This window comes from Oncorhynchus keta, unplaced genomic scaffold (genome assembly GCF_023373465.1).
Source record: "Oncorhynchus keta strain PuntledgeMale-10-30-2019 unplaced genomic scaffold, Oket_V2 Un_contig_2736_pilon_pilon, whole genome shotgun sequence".
NCBI classification, from domain to species: Eukaryota; Metazoa; Chordata; class Actinopteri; order Salmoniformes; family Salmonidae; genus Oncorhynchus; species Oncorhynchus keta.
The window spans coordinates 325,001-344,193 of NW_026285487.1; the positions used below are offsets into that span (position 1 = coordinate 325,001).

The 19,193-nt window shown below is 47.2% G+C and overlaps 1 protein-coding gene across 2 annotated transcripts in view; it reads right to left on the reverse strand.

Moving 5' to 3' along the window:
• fam120c (family with sequence similarity 120C) overlaps positions 1-19,193 on the reverse strand; it is a 57,586-nt gene that overhangs the window by 31,076 nt on the left and 7,317 nt on the right. For both annotated transcript variants that reach the window (XM_052506711.1, XM_052506710.1), the window contains exons 2-6: positions 11,097-11,343; positions 8,881-8,963; positions 6,396-6,524; positions 4,507-4,609; positions 4,289-4,362 (exon numbers count right to left, since the gene is read on the reverse strand). In XM_052506711.1, coding sequence (XP_052362671.1) covers positions 4,289-4,362; positions 4,507-4,609; positions 6,396-6,524; positions 8,881-8,963; positions 11,097-11,343 — 636 coding nt within the window. The remainder of the gene's footprint in view (positions 1-4,288; positions 4,363-4,506; positions 4,610-6,395; positions 6,525-8,880; positions 8,964-11,096; positions 11,344-19,193) is intronic.

Consider the following 19,193-nt stretch of genomic DNA (forward strand, 5'->3'; position numbering starts at 1 on the left):
ACTGTACTATTGAGTCAAGAGGAGAACCAGCTACTGTACTATTGAGTCAAGAGGAGAACCAGCTACTGTACTATTGAGTCAAGAGGAGAACCAGCTACTGTACTATTGAGTCAAGAGGAGAACCAGCTACTGTACTATTGAGTCAAGAGGAGAACCAGCTACTGTACTATTGAGTCAAGAGGAGAACCAGCTACTGTACTGCTGAGTCAAGAGGAGAACCAGCTACTGTACTATTGAGTCAAGAGGAGAACCAGCTACTGTACTATTGAGTCAAGAGGAGAACCAGCTACTGTACTATTGAGTCAAGAGGAGAACCAGCTACTGTACTGCTGAGTCAAGAGGAGAACCAGCTACTGTACTACTGAGTCAAGAGGAGAACCAGCTACTGTACTGCTGAGTCAAGAGGAGAACCAGCTACTGTACTATTGAGTCAATACAAGAGGAGAACCAGCTATTGTACTATTGAGTCAAGAGGAGAACCAGCTGCTGTACTATTGAGTCAAGAGGAGAACCAGCTGCTGTACTATTGAGTCAAGAGGAGAACCAGCTGCTGTACTATTGAGTCAAGAGGAGAACCAGCTGCTGTACTATTGAGTCAAGAGGAGAACCAGCTGCTGTACTATTGAGTCAAGAGGAGAACCAGCTACTGTACTACTGAGTCAAGAGGAGAACCAGCTACTGTACTATTGAGTCAAGAGGAGAACCAGCTACTGTACTATTGAGTCAAGAGGAGAACCAGCTACTGTACTATTGAGTCAAGAGGAGAACCAGCTACTGTACTATTGAGTCAATACAAGAGGAGAACCAGCTACTGTACTGCTGAGTCAAGAGGAGAACCAGCTACTGTACTATTGAGTCAAGAGGAGAACCAGCTACTGTACTATTGAGTCAATACAAGAGGAGAACCAGCTACTGTACTATTGAGTCAAGAGGAGAACCAGCTACTGTACTATTGAGTCAATACAAGAGGAGAACCAGCTACTGTACTATTGAGTCAAGAGGAGAACCAGCTACTGTACTATTGAGTCAAGAGGAGAACCAGCTACTGTACTATTGAGTCAATACAAGAGGAGAACCAGCTACTGTACTATTGAGTCAAGAGGAGAACCAGCTACTGTACTATTGAGTCAAGAGGAGAACCAGCTACTGTACTATTGAGTCAAGAGGAGAACCAGCTGCTGTACTATTGAGTCAAGAGGAGAACCAGCTGCTGTACTATTGAGTCAAGAGGAGAACCAGCTACTGTACTATTGAGTCAAGAGGAGAACCAGCTACTGTACTATTGAGTCAAGAGGAGAACCAGCTGCTGTACTATTGAGTCAAGAGGAGAACCAGCTACTGTACTATTGAGTCAATACAAGAGGAGAACCAGCTACTGTACTATTGAGTCAAGAGGAGAACCAGCTGCTGTACTATTGAGTCAAGAGGAGAACCAGCTACTGTACTGCTGAGTCAAGAGGAGAACCAGCTACTGTACTACTGAGTCAAGAGGAGAACCAGCTACTGTACTATTGAGTCAAGAGGAGAACCAGCTGCTGTACTATTGAGTCAAGAGGAGAACCAGCTACTGTACTATTGAGTCAATACAAGGAGAACCAGCTACTGTACTATTGAGTCAATACAAGAGGAGAACCAGCTACTGTACTGCTGAGTCAAGAGGAGAACCAGCTACTGTACTATTGAGTCAAGAGGAGAACCAGCTACTGTACTATTGAGTCAAGAGGAGAACCAGCTACTGTACTATTGAGTCAAGAGGAGAACCAGCTACTGTACTATTGAGTCAATACAAGAGGAGAACCAGCTACTGTACTATTGAGTCAAGAGGAGAACCAGCTACTGTACTATTGAGTCAATACAGGAGGAGAACCAGCTACTGTACTATTGAGTCAAGAGGAGAACCAGCTACTGTACTATTGAGTCAAGAGGAGAACCAGCTACTGTACTATTGAGTCAAGAGGAGAACCAGCTGCTGTACTATTGAGTCAAGAGGAGAACCAGCTACTGTACTATTGAGTCAAGAGGAGAACCAGCTACTGTACTATTGAGTCAAGAGGAGAACCAGCTGCTGTACTATTGAGTCAAGAGGAGAACCAGCTACTGTACTATTGAGTCAATACAAGAGGAGAACCAGCTACTGTACTGCTGAGTCAAGAGGAGAACCAGCTACTGTACTATTGAGTCAAGAGGAGAACCAGCTGCTGTACTATTGCGTCAAGAGGAGAACCAGCTGCTGTACTATTGAGTCAATACAAGAGAGGAGCCAGCTACTGTACTATTGAGTCAAGAGGAGAACCAGCTGCTGTACTACTGAGTCAAGAGGAGAACCAGCTGCTGTACTGCTGAGTCAAGAGGAGAACCAGCTACTGTACTGCTGAGTCAATACAAGAGAGGAGCCAGCTACTGTACTATTGAGTCAAGAGGAGAACCAGCTGCTGTACTATTGAGTCAAGAGGAGAACCAGCTACTGTACTATTGAGTCAAGAGGAGAACCAGCTACTGTACTATTGAGTCAAGAGGAGAACCAGCTACTGTACTATTGAGTCAAGAGGAGAACCAGCTACTGTACTGCTGAGTCAATACAAGAGGAGAACCAGCTACTATACTACTGAGTCAATACAAGAGGAGAACCAGCTACTGTACTGCTGAGTCAATACAAGAGGAGAACCAGCTACTGTACTACTGAGTCAATACAAGAGGAGAACCAGCTGCTGTACTGCTGAGTCAAGAGGAGAACCAGCTACTGTACTATTGAGTCAAGAGGAGAACCAGCTACTGTACTATTGAGTCAAGAGGAGAACCAGCTACTGTACTGCTGAGTCAATACAAGAGGAGAACCAGCTACTGTACTACTGAGTCAAGAGGAGAACCAGCTACTGTACTATTGAGTCAATACAAGAGGAGAACCAGCTACTGTACTGCTGAGTCAAGAGGAGAACCAGCTACTGTACTATTGAGTCAAGAGGAGAACCAGCTACTGTACTATTGAGTCAATACAAGAGGAGAACCAGCTACTGTACTGCTGAGTCAAGAGGAGAACCAGCTACTGTACTACTGAGTCAAGAGGAGAACCAGCTACTGTACTATTGAGTCAATACAAGAGGAGAACCAGCTACTGTACTGCTGAGTCAAGAGGAGAACCAGCTACTGTACTACTGAGTCAAGAGGAGAACCAGCTACTGTACTATTGAGTCAAGAGGAGAACCAGCTGCTGTACTATTGAGTCAAGAGGAGAACCAGCTACTGTACTATTGAGTCAAGAGGAGAACCAGCTACTGTACTATTGAGTCAATACAAGAGGAGAACCAGCTACTGTACTGCTGAGTCAAGAGGAGAACCAGCTACTGTACTACTGAGTCAAGAGGAGAACCAGCTACTGTACTATTGAGTCAAGAGGAGAACCAGCTGCTGTACTATTGAGTCAAGAGGAGAACCAGCTACTGTACTATTGAGTCAAGAGGAGAACCAGCTACTGTACTATTGAGTCAATACAAGAGGAGAACCAGCTACTGTACTGCTGAGTCAAGAGGAGAACCAGCTACTGTACTGCTGAGTCAAGAGGAGAACCAGCTGCTGTACTATTGCGTCAAGAGGAGAACCAGCTACTGTACTACTGAGTCAATACAAGAGGAGAACCAGCTACTGTACTACTGAGTCAATACAAGAGAAGAACCAGCTACTGTACTACTGAGTCAAGAGGAGAACCAGCTACTGTACTGCTGAGTCAATACAAGAGGAGAACCAGCTACTGTACTACTGAGTCAAGAGGAGAACCAGCTACTGTACTGCTGAGTCAATACAAGAGGAGAACCAGCTACTGTACTGCTGAGTCAAGAGGAGAACCAGCTGCTGTACTGCTGAGTCAAGAGGAGAACCAGCTACTGTACTATTGAGTCAAGAGGAGAACCAGCTACTGTACTATTGAGTCAAGAGGTGAACCAGCTACTGTACTATTGAGTCAAGAGGAGAACCAGCTACTGTACTGCTGAGTCAATACAAGAGGAGAACCAGCTACTATACTACTGAGTCAATACAAGAGGAGAACCAGCTACTGTACTGCTGAGTCAATACAAGAGAAGAACCAGCTACTGTACTACTGAGTCAATACAAGAGGAGAACCAGCTACTGTACTATTGAGTCAAGAGGAGAACCAGCTACTGTACTGCTGAGTCAATACAAGAGAACCAGCTACTGTACTACTGAGTCAATACAAGAGAACCAGCTACTGTACTACTGAGCCAAGAAGCTTAGGAGGTAATAACTAGCTACATCAGAGGCATGTGACTCCTACCTGGGTCTTTACAGTCTGCATCGCCCCCATGTGGCCAGGAGGTCCACCAAACGGAGCCGGCCCAAACCCTGGCACTACACACAGACAGAGAAATAAATTACTTGTCCAATTTAGCAGGTCTAACAAGTATTTAAGAAAAAGCTTTAGCCAATCGTGCTTGTGTCACAAGAGATACTGTATGACGGACAGCGGCCTTCGCCAAATGCGGGGTTACTCACAGAGGTAGGGGGAGGTTCCCATGGAGAGTGGGCGGGGTTTAGAGGCAGCTGAGAAATACTCCACAGCTCTCTTAAAACGCTGCACCTTGTCCTCCATACGAGACTAGAGGGAGACAAATATATATTTATTTAACCTTTATTTAAACAGGGATCCACATTGAGATTAAACATATTTTACAAGAGAGCCCTGTACACATTACAATAAAAACAGAATATTAAAACATACACGTGTATAAAACAATAGAATTCAGCTCAATAATTTTTTTTTACATTTAATAAAAGCATTCCCATTCAACTACATAGAGGTCCTCAACCAATAATGTAAACTGCCTGAGTGGCACCAGCACATCTAAGTGCAGTGAACTCTGCAGATTGTTCCACAAATTAAAAGCAATGAAGACAAAATGCAGATTTTCCCAAGTCTGTAGAGACTGGAGAGATCTCTAATGTTATCCATTCCTGTGAATGGGTTATTTTGATATGAAAAAAAAAAACATCTTGGATCTTAGTCAGATGATTTATGTGTGTTATAAAGGACAACTTGTCATCAATCCAGACAACCAGGTACTTCTATTGAGAAACAAGCTCAATGTGGGCTCCATTTATAGGGCAAGTACTCAGGGGCAACATTTCATGACCTACAGAACAGCATGAGCTTGGTTTTACTTAGTATTTACACCCATTTAAGATCTGGATTTCTGAACTGAATCAAAGTCATCCTAGTTCATGAATTGCCTGCTGCACTGAGGTGGCACAGGAACACAACACTGTGTCATCTGCATAGAGATGAATGGCCTGCTGCACTGAGGTGGCACAGGAACACAACACTGTCATCTGCATAGAGATGAATGGCCTGCTGCACTGAGGTGGCACAGGAACACAAACTGTGTCATCTGCAGGTGGCACAGGAACACAACACTGTCATCTGCACTGTTGTCATCTGCATAGAGATGAATGGCCTGCTGCACTGAGGTGGCACAGGAACACAACACTGTTGTCATCTGCATAGAGATGAATGGCCTGCTGCACTGAGGTGGCACAGGAACACAACACTGTGTCATCTGCATAGAGATGAATGGCCTGCTGCACTGAGGTGGCACAGGAACACAACACTGTGTCATCTGCATAGAGATGAATGGCCTGCTGCACCGAGGTGGCACAGGAACACAACACTGTTGTCATCTGCATAGAGATGAATGGCCTGCTGCACCGAGGTGGCACAGGAACACAACACTGTGTCATCTGCATAGAGATGAATGGCCTGCTGCACTGAGGTGGCACAGGAACACAACACTGTGTCATCTGCATAGAGATGAATGGTACAAGTATGAACAGTGTTTCCTATGTCATTAACTTCTTGGATACTGGGGGGCAACTTTCCCAGCAACCAATCGTATTGAATTCATTTAGCCGACGCTCTTGCCTGCACGGACTACCTTTTGGTTACGCTACTCATATCTTTACTTTCGACGTCTGTTTCTTCGCTTTCACAGAGTCTTTTCGATCTCGAGTTTTGGCATTATTTTTCCATGAAGGGTTTAGGGGAAGGCGTAGACAATGAGTCTCCTTTGGTCTGCTAGTTTTGCAGTGACGGTTCACTTTAACCCAATCAATGAACATGACAGACAGGCTTTTTTTCTATTGCCTACTTAAGTCGACGGTCTGACGTCACCACTACACTCCAGATCTTCCCCCCTGTGCCCGCATGCTCTGAACATGGCGAAGCAGTTACCAACACATGCGCAGAACATTGTGCAACAGGAAAATCACATATTTACTTACGTAGTTAGAAGGGTCAGAGCCAGTGACACCTCAAATCATTGATTGGGTTAAGACAACTGTCACTCCAAACTAAAGGGGGGGAGAGAGAGAACTAGTGGTGTGTGTACCTGTGACTGTTTGAAGACGTCTCTGGCGATAACGTCGAGGTTCCCCAGGTCTTTAATGGAGGAGACGTACTCAGACACCGCCTTGATAACCACCTCACAGGGAGGCAGCACCAACTGGTGGGCTCGCACCTAGAGGTTTAGAGGTCAGGGGTTAGAGGTCTGACACCGCCTTGATAACCACCTCACAGGGAGGTAGCACCAACTGGTGGGCTCGCACCTAGAGGGTTAGAGGTCAGGGGTTAGAGGTCTGACACCGCCTTGATAACCACCTCACAGGGAGGCAGCACCAACTGGTGGGCTCGCACCTAGAGGTTTAGAGGTCAGGGGTTAGAGGTCTGACACCGCCTTGATAACCACCTCACAGGGAGGTAGCACCAACTGGTGGGCTCGCACCTAGAGGTTTAGAGGTCAGGGGTTAGAGGTCTGACACCGCCTTGATAACCACCTCACAGGGAGGCAGCACCAACTGGTGGGCTCGCACCTAGAGGTTTAGAGGTCAGGGGTTAGAGGTCTGACACCGCCTTGATAACCACCTCACAGGGAGGCAGCACCAACTGGTGGGCTCGCACCTAGAGGTTTAGAGGTCAGGGGTTAGAGGTCTGACACCGCCTTGATAACCACCTCACAGGGAGGTAGCACCAACTGGTGGGCTCGCACCTAGAGGGTTAGAGGTCAGGGGTTAGAGGTCTGACACCGCCTTGATAACCACCTCACAGGGAGGCAGCACCAACTGGTGGGCTCGCACCTAGAGGTTTAGAGGTCAGGGGTTAGAGGTCTGACACCGCCTTGATAACCACCTCACAGGGAGGTAGCACCAACTGGTGGGCTCGCACCTAGAGGGTTAGAGGTCAGGGGTTAGAGGTCTGACACCGCCTTGATAACCACCTCACAGGGAGGCAGCACCAACTGGTGGGCTCGCACCTAGAGGGTTAGAGGTCTGACACCGCCTTGATAACCACCTCACAGGGAGGTAGCACCAACTGGTGGGCTCGCACCTAGAGGGTTAGAGGTCAGGGGTTAGAGGTCTGACACCGCCTTGATAACCACCTCACAGGGAGGCATCACCAACTGATGGGCTCGCACCTAGAGGGTTAGAGGTCAGGGGTTAGAGGTCTGACACCGCCTTGATAACCACCTCACAGGGAGGCAGCACCAACTGGTGGGCTCGCACCTAGAGGGTTAGAGGTCAGGGGTTAGAGGTCTGACACCGCCTTGATAACCACCTCACAGGGAGGCAGCACCAACTGGTGGGCTCGCACCTAGAGGGTTAGAGGTCAGGGGTTAGAGGTCTGACACCGCCTTGTTAACCACCAACTAGTGGGCACGCACCTAGAGGGTTAGAGGTCAGACACTGCCTTGTTAACCACCAACTAGTGGGCACGCACCTAGAGGGTTAGAGGTCAGACACCGCCTTGTTAACCACCAACTAGTGGGAACGCACCTAGAGGGTTAGAGGTCAGACACCGCCTACTTAACAACCTCACAGGGAGGCACCACCAAACTGGTGGGCACACACCGAGAGGTCAGAGGTTATAGATGATGGGCCAGACAGCAGGGGTATAGCTTAATGTTATGGTTTAGAAGTAAATAGAAGAGATCATCAGGGTCAGAGGTTAGAGATGATGGGCCAGACTGCAGGGGTATAGCTTAATGTAATGATTTAGAAGTAACTAGAAGAGATCGTCAGGATTAAAGTTCAGAGGTTATACCTTGAGTGAGGCCAGGGGGTGTTCTGGTCCTAAAAGGCTCCAGTGGAAGGGTTAAAGGTCAGAGTGTATACCTTGAGTGAGGCCAGGGGGTGTTCTGGTCCTAAAAGGCTCCAGTGGAAGGGTTAAAGGTCAGAGTGTATACCTTGAGTGAGGCCAGGGGGTGTTCTGGTCCTAAAAGGCTCCAGTGGAAGGGTTAAAGGTCAGAGTGTATACCTTGAGTGAGGCAGGGGTGTTCTGGTCCTAAAAGGCTCCAGTGGAAGGGTTAAAGGTCAGAGTGTATACCTTGAGTGAGGCCAGGGGTGTTCTGGTCCTAAAAGGCTCCAGTGGAAGGGTTAAAGGTCAGAGTGTATACCTTGAGTGAGGCTGGGGGTGTTCTGGTCCTAAAAGGCTCCAGTGGAAGGGTTAAAGGTCAGAGTGTATACCTTGAGTGAGGTTAGGGGTGTTCTGGTCCTAAAAGGCTCCAGTGGAAGGGTTAAAGGTCAGAGTGTATACCTTGAGTGAGGCCAGGGGGTGTTCTGGTCCTAAAAGGCTCCAGTGGAAGGGTTAAAGGTCAGAGTGTATACCTTGAGTGAGGCCAGGGGGTGTTCTGGTCCTAAAAGGCTCCAGTGGAAGGGTTAAAGGTCAGAGTGTATACCTTGAGTGAGGCCAGGGGGTGTTCTGGTCCTAAAAGGCTCCAGTGGAAGGGTTAAAGGTCAGAGGTTATACCTTGAGTGAGGCCAGGGGGTGTTCTGGTCCTAAAAGGCTCCAGTGGAAGGGTTAAAGGTCAGAGGTTATACCTTGAGTGAGGCCAGGGGGTGTTCTGGTCCTAAAAGGCTCCAGTGGAAGGCAGCCAGGTCCTCATCAGGGAGAATATGGTTCCCTACGGGGGGGGAGAGAGGGAGAGAAAGTTCAGTTGTGTGTGTTTGAGCAAAATTCCAAATGCCTGTATGGTAAGAATAACAGTTTTAATTAACGTTTGTCAGCTTGTTCTGGTGATTGTATTTTTGGTCTCCTTCACTCCTCTGTGCTGTGTGCATTTCCCCATTTACACCAGAGATCTGTAAATAATGACAAGATGCACGTCTCCTCCATAACAATAGGAGTCGTCCCAAAGGCAGGCGACAAGCTGAGGTCCAAAATAAACCCATAGAAACGCATTGGCCTTAACTTGGACACATTTTATCTTTGCCTGTTCCCCTATGGTTTACACACGCCAAGCCCCTCCCCCTGGCTAACACGCCAAGCCCCTCCCCCTGACTAACACGCCAAGCCCCTCCCCCTGGCTAACACGCCAAGCCCCTCCCCCTGACTAACACGCCAAGCCCCTCCCCCTGACTAACACGCCAAGCCCCTCCCCCTGACTAACACACCAAGCCCCTCCCCCTGACTAACACACCAAGCCCCTCCCCCTGACTAACACACCAAGCCCCTCCCCCTGACTAACACACCAAGCCCCTCCCCCTGACTCTCACAACAACACAGTTGCGAGATCACATCTTCCTGTCTGGCGAGAGGTTTCAACTTGCTATTTGTGATGGGGTTAGGGCTTGGTGTGGGAAGCAGAGGAGAGGGAGAAAGTTGACTCAAGTAGACTATAAAAACGGGCACGTTTTTAGAGTTTTTAATTTTGGCACTGCAATTTCACCAGAAGTTTTTGCTAGCGTCCCACTGATCCGCAAGAAGTTAATATTAGGAAAGTTTAGAAATAAATATAGTAGGTCTAGTCTGTAGAAAGCTGATGGGATCCTCCTCTTTTTAATAGAGGCCATCACTCTGTTTTCTCACACAATAGCATAGCCTATAGAAATATTGCCCAACATGAGCTCATGGGCTCTCATGAAGTGTTTGATTAGTGTTTGATTAGATTTTAAATTACATTTGCATTGATGTCAGAGTGATTGGAGGGACAATAGAGTGCTGAGTACCAGGCAGTTAGCAAGTTTGGTAGACTACTAATGACCATCAGCAGCATCAGAGCTTAGAGAAGCCTAATTACAGTGACTAAATGGTCATGTGGAATTTGACTAGTCGTGACTCGTGACCACCGGTGTGGAGGTAATATGGTCACCGTAACAACTCGTTGGTGCTGCATGTTCCTCACTGTTTATAGACCGGACACATTTTGCATTGAGTTTTTCCGTATGCTAATTTGTAACATTGCAGAAAAATGTAAAACCTTGAAGAAAAACCACATTGTGTTCTATACACACGATCAGCATACACACCATCAGCATACACACCATCAGCATACACACGATCAGCATACACACCATCAGCATACACACCATCAGCATACACACCATCAGCATACACACCATCAGCATACACACCATCAGCATACACACCATCAGCATACACACCATCAGCATACACACCATCAGCATACACACCATCAGCATACACACCATCAGCATACACACCATCAGCATACACACCATCAGCATACACACCATCAGCATACACACCATCAGCATACACACCATCAGCATACACACCATCAGCATACACACCATCAGCATACACACCATCAGCATACACACCATCAGCATACACACCATCAGCATACACACCATCAGCATACACACCATCAGCATACACACCATCAGCATACACACCATCCATACACATCAGCATATACACCATCAGCATACACACCATCAGCATACACACCATCAGCATACACACCATCAGCATACACACCATCAGCATACACACCATCAGCATACACACCATCAGCATACACACCATCAGCATACACACCATCAGCATACACACCATCAGCATACACACCATCAGCATACACACCATCAAGGCTTAAAATCTGCCATGTCCAAGCTATCCTCCTGCAATATCTACTATAATAATCTGGTCCCTCTGGAGTTCTGCCCAAGCAAGGCATTTCATTAGTTTGACATGTTGCGAGGAGTCACTGATTTACAGCAGGTTACCTATTTAGCTATTTTTCTACCATGGACTTACCCAGGCTTCAAGTTTTGGTTAATTAGGTACCTACCCAGCAGTGCAGTGAAGCAGGGCAGGTGTTGTGTCTTCAGACCCAGCTGTCTGGCTGCTTCAGAGAGCAGGTACTGGTGGGTGGTCAGGTTCTTGCCGTTCCAGGACAGTTTGAGGGCATGCGAGGAGAAGTAGGCGGGCACGTTGCAGAGGGCAAACTCTGAGTCCTGGGCGATCAGGCCGCAGAAACCAAAGTCCCTGTAGAGGGACAGCACCTCCTGGTGGTGGTCCTCCAACGTCTGGACAACCTGGATAATACAACAGAACATTTCACACCTTAACCCTTCACCCTGACAGTAGTAGTGAATCTGGAGGTCAGTCAGTCTTCAGTCCAGTAGAGATTCTACAGATATCACATGCTGAGTTTAGCATTAGTCTCTCGGTATCAGAGGCTATACATTATGGTTTCATAGGTACACTGGTATACATGGTTAAATTGATTGAGATATAGAATTCATTCAGGCCCAATATTCTATATCACAATCAATTAAAACATATAGAATTCATTTAGGCCCAATATTCTATATCACAATCAATTGAAACATATATAATTCATTTAGGCCCAATATTCTATATCACAATCAATTAAAACATATAGAATTCATTTAGGCCCAATATTCTATATCACAATCAATTAAAACATATAGAATTCATTTAGGCCCAATATTCTATATCACAATCAATTAAAACATATAGAATTCATTCAGGCCCAATATTCTATATCACAATCAATTAAAACATATAGAATTCATTCAGGCCCAATATTCTATATCACAATCAATTAAAACATATAGAATTCATTCAGGCCCAATATTCTATATCACAATCAATTAAAACATATAGAATTCATACAGGCCCAATATTCTATATCACAATCAATTAAAACATATAGAATTCATTTAGGCCCAATATTCTACATGTATGTCTGTATGAATTCTATGCTAAATGTGAAATGTTTTTTGCGATGGGAAGTAATAGTTGTACATTCAGATTGGAAAATGCTTAATGTTTATGTATTCTTATGATTACGATCTACTGGTTTATTATGTGAGTTTATGGACTGCTTATCCTTTAGTTTAATATCCTGCTGTGTGTGACTGCTGTCTGTCCATCAGCCCTATGCAGTGGAGGAGTGGTGCTTCAACAAGCACAGCACTTACACAAATTACTGATTGGCTGAGAGAAATTGATACGAAGATTGTGGGGGCTGTCTTGTTAGACTTCAGTGCAGCTTTTGACATTATCGATAAGTCTGCTGCTGGAAAAACGTATATTTGTTATGGCTTTACACCCCCTGCTATATTGTGGATAAGGAGATACCCGTCTAACAGAACAGAGGGTGTTCTGGCTTTACACCCCCTGCTATATTGTGGATAAGGAGATACCCGTCTAACAGAACAGAGGGTGTTCTGGCTTTACACCCCCTGCTATATTGTGGATAAGGAGATACCCGTCTAACAGAACAGAGGGTGTTCTGGCTTTACACCCCCTGCTATATTGTGGATAAGGAGATACCCGTCTAACAGAACAGAGGGTGTTCTGGCTTTACACCCCCTGCTATATTGTGGATAAGGAGATACCCGTCTAACAGAACAGAGGGTGTTCTGGCTTTACACCCCCTGCTATATTGTGGATAAGGAGATACCCGTCTAACAGAACAGAGGGTGTTCTGGCTTTACACCCCCTGCTATATTGTGGATAAGGAGATACCCGTCTAACAGAACAGAGGGTGTTCTGGCTTTACACCCCCTGCTATATTGTGGATAAGGAGATACCCGTCTAACAGAACAGAGGGTGTCATGGCTTTACACCCCCTGCTATATTGTGGATAAGGAGATACCCGTCTAACAGAACAGAGGGTGTTCTGGCTTTACACCCCCTGCTATATTGTGGATAAGGAGATACCCGTCTAACAGAACAGAGGGTGTCCTGGCTTTACACCCCCTGCTATATTGTGGATAAGGAGATACCCGTCTAACAGAACAGAGGGTGTTCTGGCTTTACACCCCCTGCTATATTGTGGATAAGGAGATACCCGTCTAACAGAACAGAGGGTGTTCTGGCTTTACACCCCCTGCTATATTGTGGATAAGGAGATACCCGTCTAACAGAACAGAGGGTGTTCTGGCTTTACACCCCCTGCTGTATTGTGGATAAGGAGATACCCGTCTAACAGAACAGAGGGTCTTTAATGGAGCCTATCCAACGTAATCCAGGTAGAATCAGGAATTCCCCAGGGCAGCTGTCTAGTCCAATTACTTTTTTCGATCTTTACTAACGACATGCCACTGGCTTTGAGTAAAGGGTTTGTGACTATGTATCCAGATGACTCAACACAAAACATGTCAGCTACCACAGCCACTGAAACACTTAGAGGGCTGCAGTTAGTTTCAGAGTGGGTGGCAAGGAATAAGTTACTCCTAAATATATCAAAAACTTAAAGCAAACTAAATCTTGTAATTAATCATGTGGAAATTGAGCAAGTTAAGGTGAATAAACTGCTTGGAGTAACCCTGGATTGTAAACTGTCATGGTCAAAACATATTGATACGACAGTAGCTAAGATGTTGAGAAGTCTACTGTTCAGTCGTGTGGTCAGGTGCCACAAAGAGGGACTTAAGAAAATTGCAATTGGCTCAGAACAGGGCAGCACGGCTGGCCCTTGGATGAACACAGAGCTAATAAGAATAATATGCACGTCAATCTCCCCTGGCTCAAAGTAGAGGAGAAATTGACTTCATCCCTACTTGTATTTATGAGAGGTATTGATTGACATGATGAATGCACCGAGCTGTCTGTCTAAACTACTAGCACACAGCTCTGACACCCATGCATACCCCACAAGACATGCCACCAGAGGTCTCTTCACAGTCCCCAAGTCCAGAACAGACTATGGTTCTACATAGAGCCATGACTGAATGGAACTCTAATCCACATCAGGTAACTGATGCAGCAGTAGAATCAGATTTAAATAACAGGTAAAAATACACCTTATGGAACAGCGGGGACTGTGAAGACACACACACAGGCAGACACACACGATAACATATGCAATACACACACACACATGGATTTTGTACTGTATGTGGTAGTAGTGGAGTAGGGGCCTGAGGGCACACAATGTGTTGTGAATGTATTGTAATGTTTTTAAAATTGTATAAACTTCCTTAATTTTGCTGGACCCAAGGAAGAATAGCTGCTGCCTTGGCAGGAACTAATGGGGATCCATAATAAACCCCAGGAAGAGTAGCTGCTGCCTTGGCAGGAACTAATGAGGATCCATAATAAACCCCAGGAAGAGTAGCTGCTGCCTTGGCAGGGACTAATGGGGATCCATAATTAATACAAATCTGCTAAATATGTGTATGCGACCAAAAACATTTAATTTGACTTCGATATTGGGATGATGGAGTTGATGTGAGCCATAACCAGCCTTTCAAAGCACTTCATGACTACAGAGCAGTAGTCATTCTGGCAGGTAGCCTTAGATAAATTATGAAATGATGACTAGCTTGAGATGTGTGGGAATTACAGACTGAATGATTGTGAATATGCCTGCCAGCTGTTTTTTGCTGGAATAACATCCGGCCACACGGCCTTACGAGTGTTGACCTGATTAAAAACCTCACGTCAGCCTCAGAGCGAGATCACCCAGTCTCCTTGTCGTAGCCTCAGAGCGAGATCACCCAATCTGCTTGTCGTAGCCTCAGAGCGAGATCACCCAGTCTCCTTGTCGTAGCCTCAGAGCGAGATCACCCAGTCTCCTTGTCGTAGCCTCAGAGCGAGATCACCCAGTCTCCTTGTCGTAGCCTCAGAGCGAGATCACCCAGTCTCCTTGTCGTAGCCTCAGAGCGAGATCACCCAGTCTCCTTGTCGTAGCCTCAGAGCGAGATCACCCAATCTCCTTGTCGTAGCCTCAGAGCGAGATAACCCAATCTCCTTGTCGTAGCCTCAGAGCGAGATCACCCAATCTCCTTGTCGTAGCCTCAGAGCGAGATCACCCAATCTCCTTGTCGTAGCCTCAGAGCGAGATCACCCAATCTCCTTGTCGTAGCCTCAGAGCGAGATCACCCAATCTCCTTGTCGTAGCCACAGAGCGAGATCACCCAGTCTCCTTGTCGTAGCCACAGAGCGAGATCACCCAGTCTCCTTGTCGTAGCCTCAGAGCGAGATCACCCAATCTCCTTGTCGTAGCCTCAGAGCGAGGTCACCCAGTCTCCTTGTCGTAGCCTCAGAGCGAGATCACCCAGTCTTCCTTGTCGTAGCCACAGAGCGAGATCACCCAGTCTCCTTGTCGTAGCCTCAGAGCGAGATCACCCAGTCTTCCTTGTCGTAGCCACAGAGCGAGATCACCCAGTCTCCTTGTCGTAGCCACAGAGCGAGATCACCCAGTCTCCTTGTCGTAACCTCAGAGCGAGATCACCCAGTCTCCTTGTCGTAGCCTCAGAGCGAGATCACCCAGTCTCCTTGTCGTAGCCTCAGAGCGAGATCACCCAGTCTCCTTGTCGTAGCCTCAGAGCGAGATCACCCAGTCTCCTTGTCGTAGCCTCAGAGCGAGATCACCCAGTCTCCTTGTCGTAGCCTCAGAGCGAGATCACCCAGTCTCCTTGTCGTAGCCTCAGAGCGAGATCACCCAGTCTCCTTGTCGTAGCCTCAGAGCGAGATCACCCAGTCTCCTTGTCGTAGCCTCAGAGCGAGATCACCCAGTCTCCTTGTCGTAACCTCAGAGCGAGATCACCCAGTCTCCTTGTCGTAGCCTTAGTTGTCTGCGATAGCTTTGTCTTTTAGTTTAGCACCAGCCTCTGTGTTAATTAAGGGCTTTTGATTAAGGAAGCAGAGAAACTTCACTGTGGGGACAACGTCGCCGATGCATTTCCTAATGAAACTGGTCACCGAGGTGGTTTGCTCGTCTATGCTATCGGCAGAGTCCAGGGAACATATTCCAGTCAGCGCTAGCAAAGCAGCCTTGTAAAGCAGAGTGATCGAAAAATTTACACAAACGCTTGTATTGCTTCCGTTGTAAAGCATAATTTCAAAATCTGAGACGACCGGTGAATTAACAAAAGGCTAAACTGTGTTTTGCAATATTGCACTTGTGATTTCATGAATATTAATATTTTCTAGTAATATTATATGACTGTGGCGCTATGCTATTCAGCGTTGCTGATGACAATTATACTGGATCCGGGATGGGTATTGCAGAGGTTAAGCTTGTTAACCCTTCGCAAGGCTGCCGGCCCAGGCGGAAACCCTTTCCGCGTCGTCAGAGCTTGAGTGTTTAAGGACATACTCAAATCTCTCCCTATCCTAGTCTGCTGTCTCCACATGCCGCAAGACGTCCGCCATTTTTCCTGTACCCAAGAAAGGAAAGGTAACTTTACTAAATGGCTATCGACCCGTAGCACTCCTGTCATCATGAGGTGCTTTGAGAGGCTAATCAAGGATCATATCACATCTACCTTACCTGACACCCTAGACCCACTTCAATTTGCTTACCGCCCCAATAGATCCACACAACGCAATTGCACACTGCCCTATCCCACCTGGACAAGAGGAATACCTGTGTAAGAATGCTGTTCATGGACTACAGCTCGGCCTTCAACACCATAGTATCCTCCAAGCTCATCATTAATCTAGGGGCCCTGGGTCTGAACCCCACCTTGTGCAACTGGGTCCAAGACTTTGATGGGCCACCCCCAGGTGGTAAAGGTAGGAAACACCACTTTGCTGATCCTCAAAACAGGGGCCCCCACAAAGGTGCGTGCTCAGCACCCTCCTGTACACCCATGACTGCATGGACACACACGCCTCCAACTCAACTCTGCAGACAACAACAGTAGTAGGCCTGACTACCCACAATGATGAGACAGCCTAAAGGGAGTAGGTGAGGGCTCTGGGAGTGTGGTGCCAGGAAAATAACCTCTCATTCAATGTCGACAAAACAAAGGAGCACCCCCCTATCCACATCGACGGGACCACAGTGGAGCAGGTGGAAAGCTTCAAGTTCCTCAGCGTACACATCAACGACGATCTGAAATGGTCCATGCACACAGACAGTGTGGTGAAGGTGGCACAACAGCACCTCTTCAACCTCAGGAGGCTGGAGACATTTGGCTTGGCACCTAAAACCCTTATGCACCCAAAACTAGGGATGCACCGATATGGAATTTTTGCACAATACCGATATCTGATATTTTCCTTGCCAAAAAACCTGATACCGATATTTACATATTTTGCCGCTTTTTAAGCATTCTAGTACAGTTAAGTAGTTTTTACACACTGACAAAACTGTTATTTTGTTGGCATTTACGTAGGTCCCCATTACCAGTAAAACAATCAAAAACCTATTTCTTTCACATACTTGCAGTGCTGTTTCGTTGTTTGTTTATTTGTTCAGTGTCATAAATGTCAAGCAGTGAAGTTTCAGCTGTCTAGCCGTGGTCTCTCTTCCTCTGCACTGTCACTGTGTCCGTTTCCATCTTGTCCAGCTGTGTCTAACATGTCACGTAAACCCTGTTTCTTGTCTGCATCGAAGTAGCAGTCCTTGTACCTGGCATCTAGCATGGTGGTGACACAGTAGAGGTCCTTGTACCTGGCATTGAGCATGGTGGCGACACAGTAGAGGTCCTTGTACCTGGCATCTAGCATGGTGGTGACACAGTAGAGGTCCTTGTACCTGGCATCTAGCATGGTGGCGACACAGTAGAGGTCCTTGTACCTGGCATCTAGCATGGTGGCGACACAGTAGAGGTCCTTGTACCTGGCATCTAGCATGGTGGTGACACAGTAGAGGTCCTTGTACCTGGCATCTAGCATGGTGGTGACACAGTAGAGGTCCTTGTACCTGGCATCTAGCATGGTGGTGACACAGTAGAGGTCCTTGTACCTAGCATCTAGCATGGTGGTGACACAGTAGAGGTCCTTGTACCTGGCATCTAGCATGGTGGCGACACAGTAGCGGTCCTTGTACCTGGCATCTAGCATGGTGGCGACACAGTAGAGGTCCTTGTACCTGGCATCTAGCATGGTGGCGACACAGTAGAGGTCCTTGTACCTGGCATCGAGCATGGTGGCGACACAGTAGAGGTCCTTGTACCTGGCATCTAGCATGGTGGTGACACAGTAGAGGTCCTTGTACCTGGCATCTAGCATGGTGGCGACACAGTAGCGGTCCTTGTACCTGGCATCTAGCATGGTGGTGACACAGTAGAGGTCCTTGTACCTGGCATCTAGCATGGTGGCGACACAGTAGCGGTCCTTGTACCTATCATCTAGCATGGTGGTGACACAGTAGAGGTCCTTGCACCTAGCATCTAGCATGGTGGCGACACAGTAGAGGTCCTTGTACCTAGCATCTAGCATGGTGGTGACACAGTAGAGGTCCTTGTACCTGGCATCTAGCATGGTGGCGACACAGTAGCGGTCCTTGTACCTGGCATCTAGCATGGTGGCGACACAGTAGCGGTCCTTGTACCTGGCATCTAGCATGGTGGCGACACAGTAGAGGTCCTTGTACCTGGCATCTAGCATGGTGGCGACACAGTAGAGGTCCTTGTACCTGGCATTGAGCATGGTGGCGACACAGTAGAGGTCCTTGTACCTGGCATCTAGCATGGTGGCGACACAGTAGAGGTCCTTGTACCTGGCATCTAGCATGGTGGCGACACAGCAGAGGTCCTTGTACCTGGCATTGAGCATGGTGGCGACACAGTAGAGGTCCTTGTACCTGGCATCTAGCATGGTGGCAACACAGTAGCGGTCCTTGTACCTGGCATCTAGCATGGTGGCGACACAGTAGAGGTCCTTGTACCTGGCATCTAGCATGGTGGCGACACAGTAGAGGTCCTTGTACCTGGCACTTAGCATGGTGACGACACAGTAGAGGTCCTTGTACCTGACATCTAGCATGGTGGCGACACAGTAGAGGTCCTTGTACCTGGCATCTAGCATGGTGGCGACACAGTAGAGGTCCTTGTACCTGGCATCTAGCATGGTGGCGACACCGTAGAGGTCCTTGTACCTGGCATCTAGCATGGTGGCGACACCGTAGAGGTCCTTGTACCTGGCATCTAGCATGGTGGCGACACAGTAGAGGTCC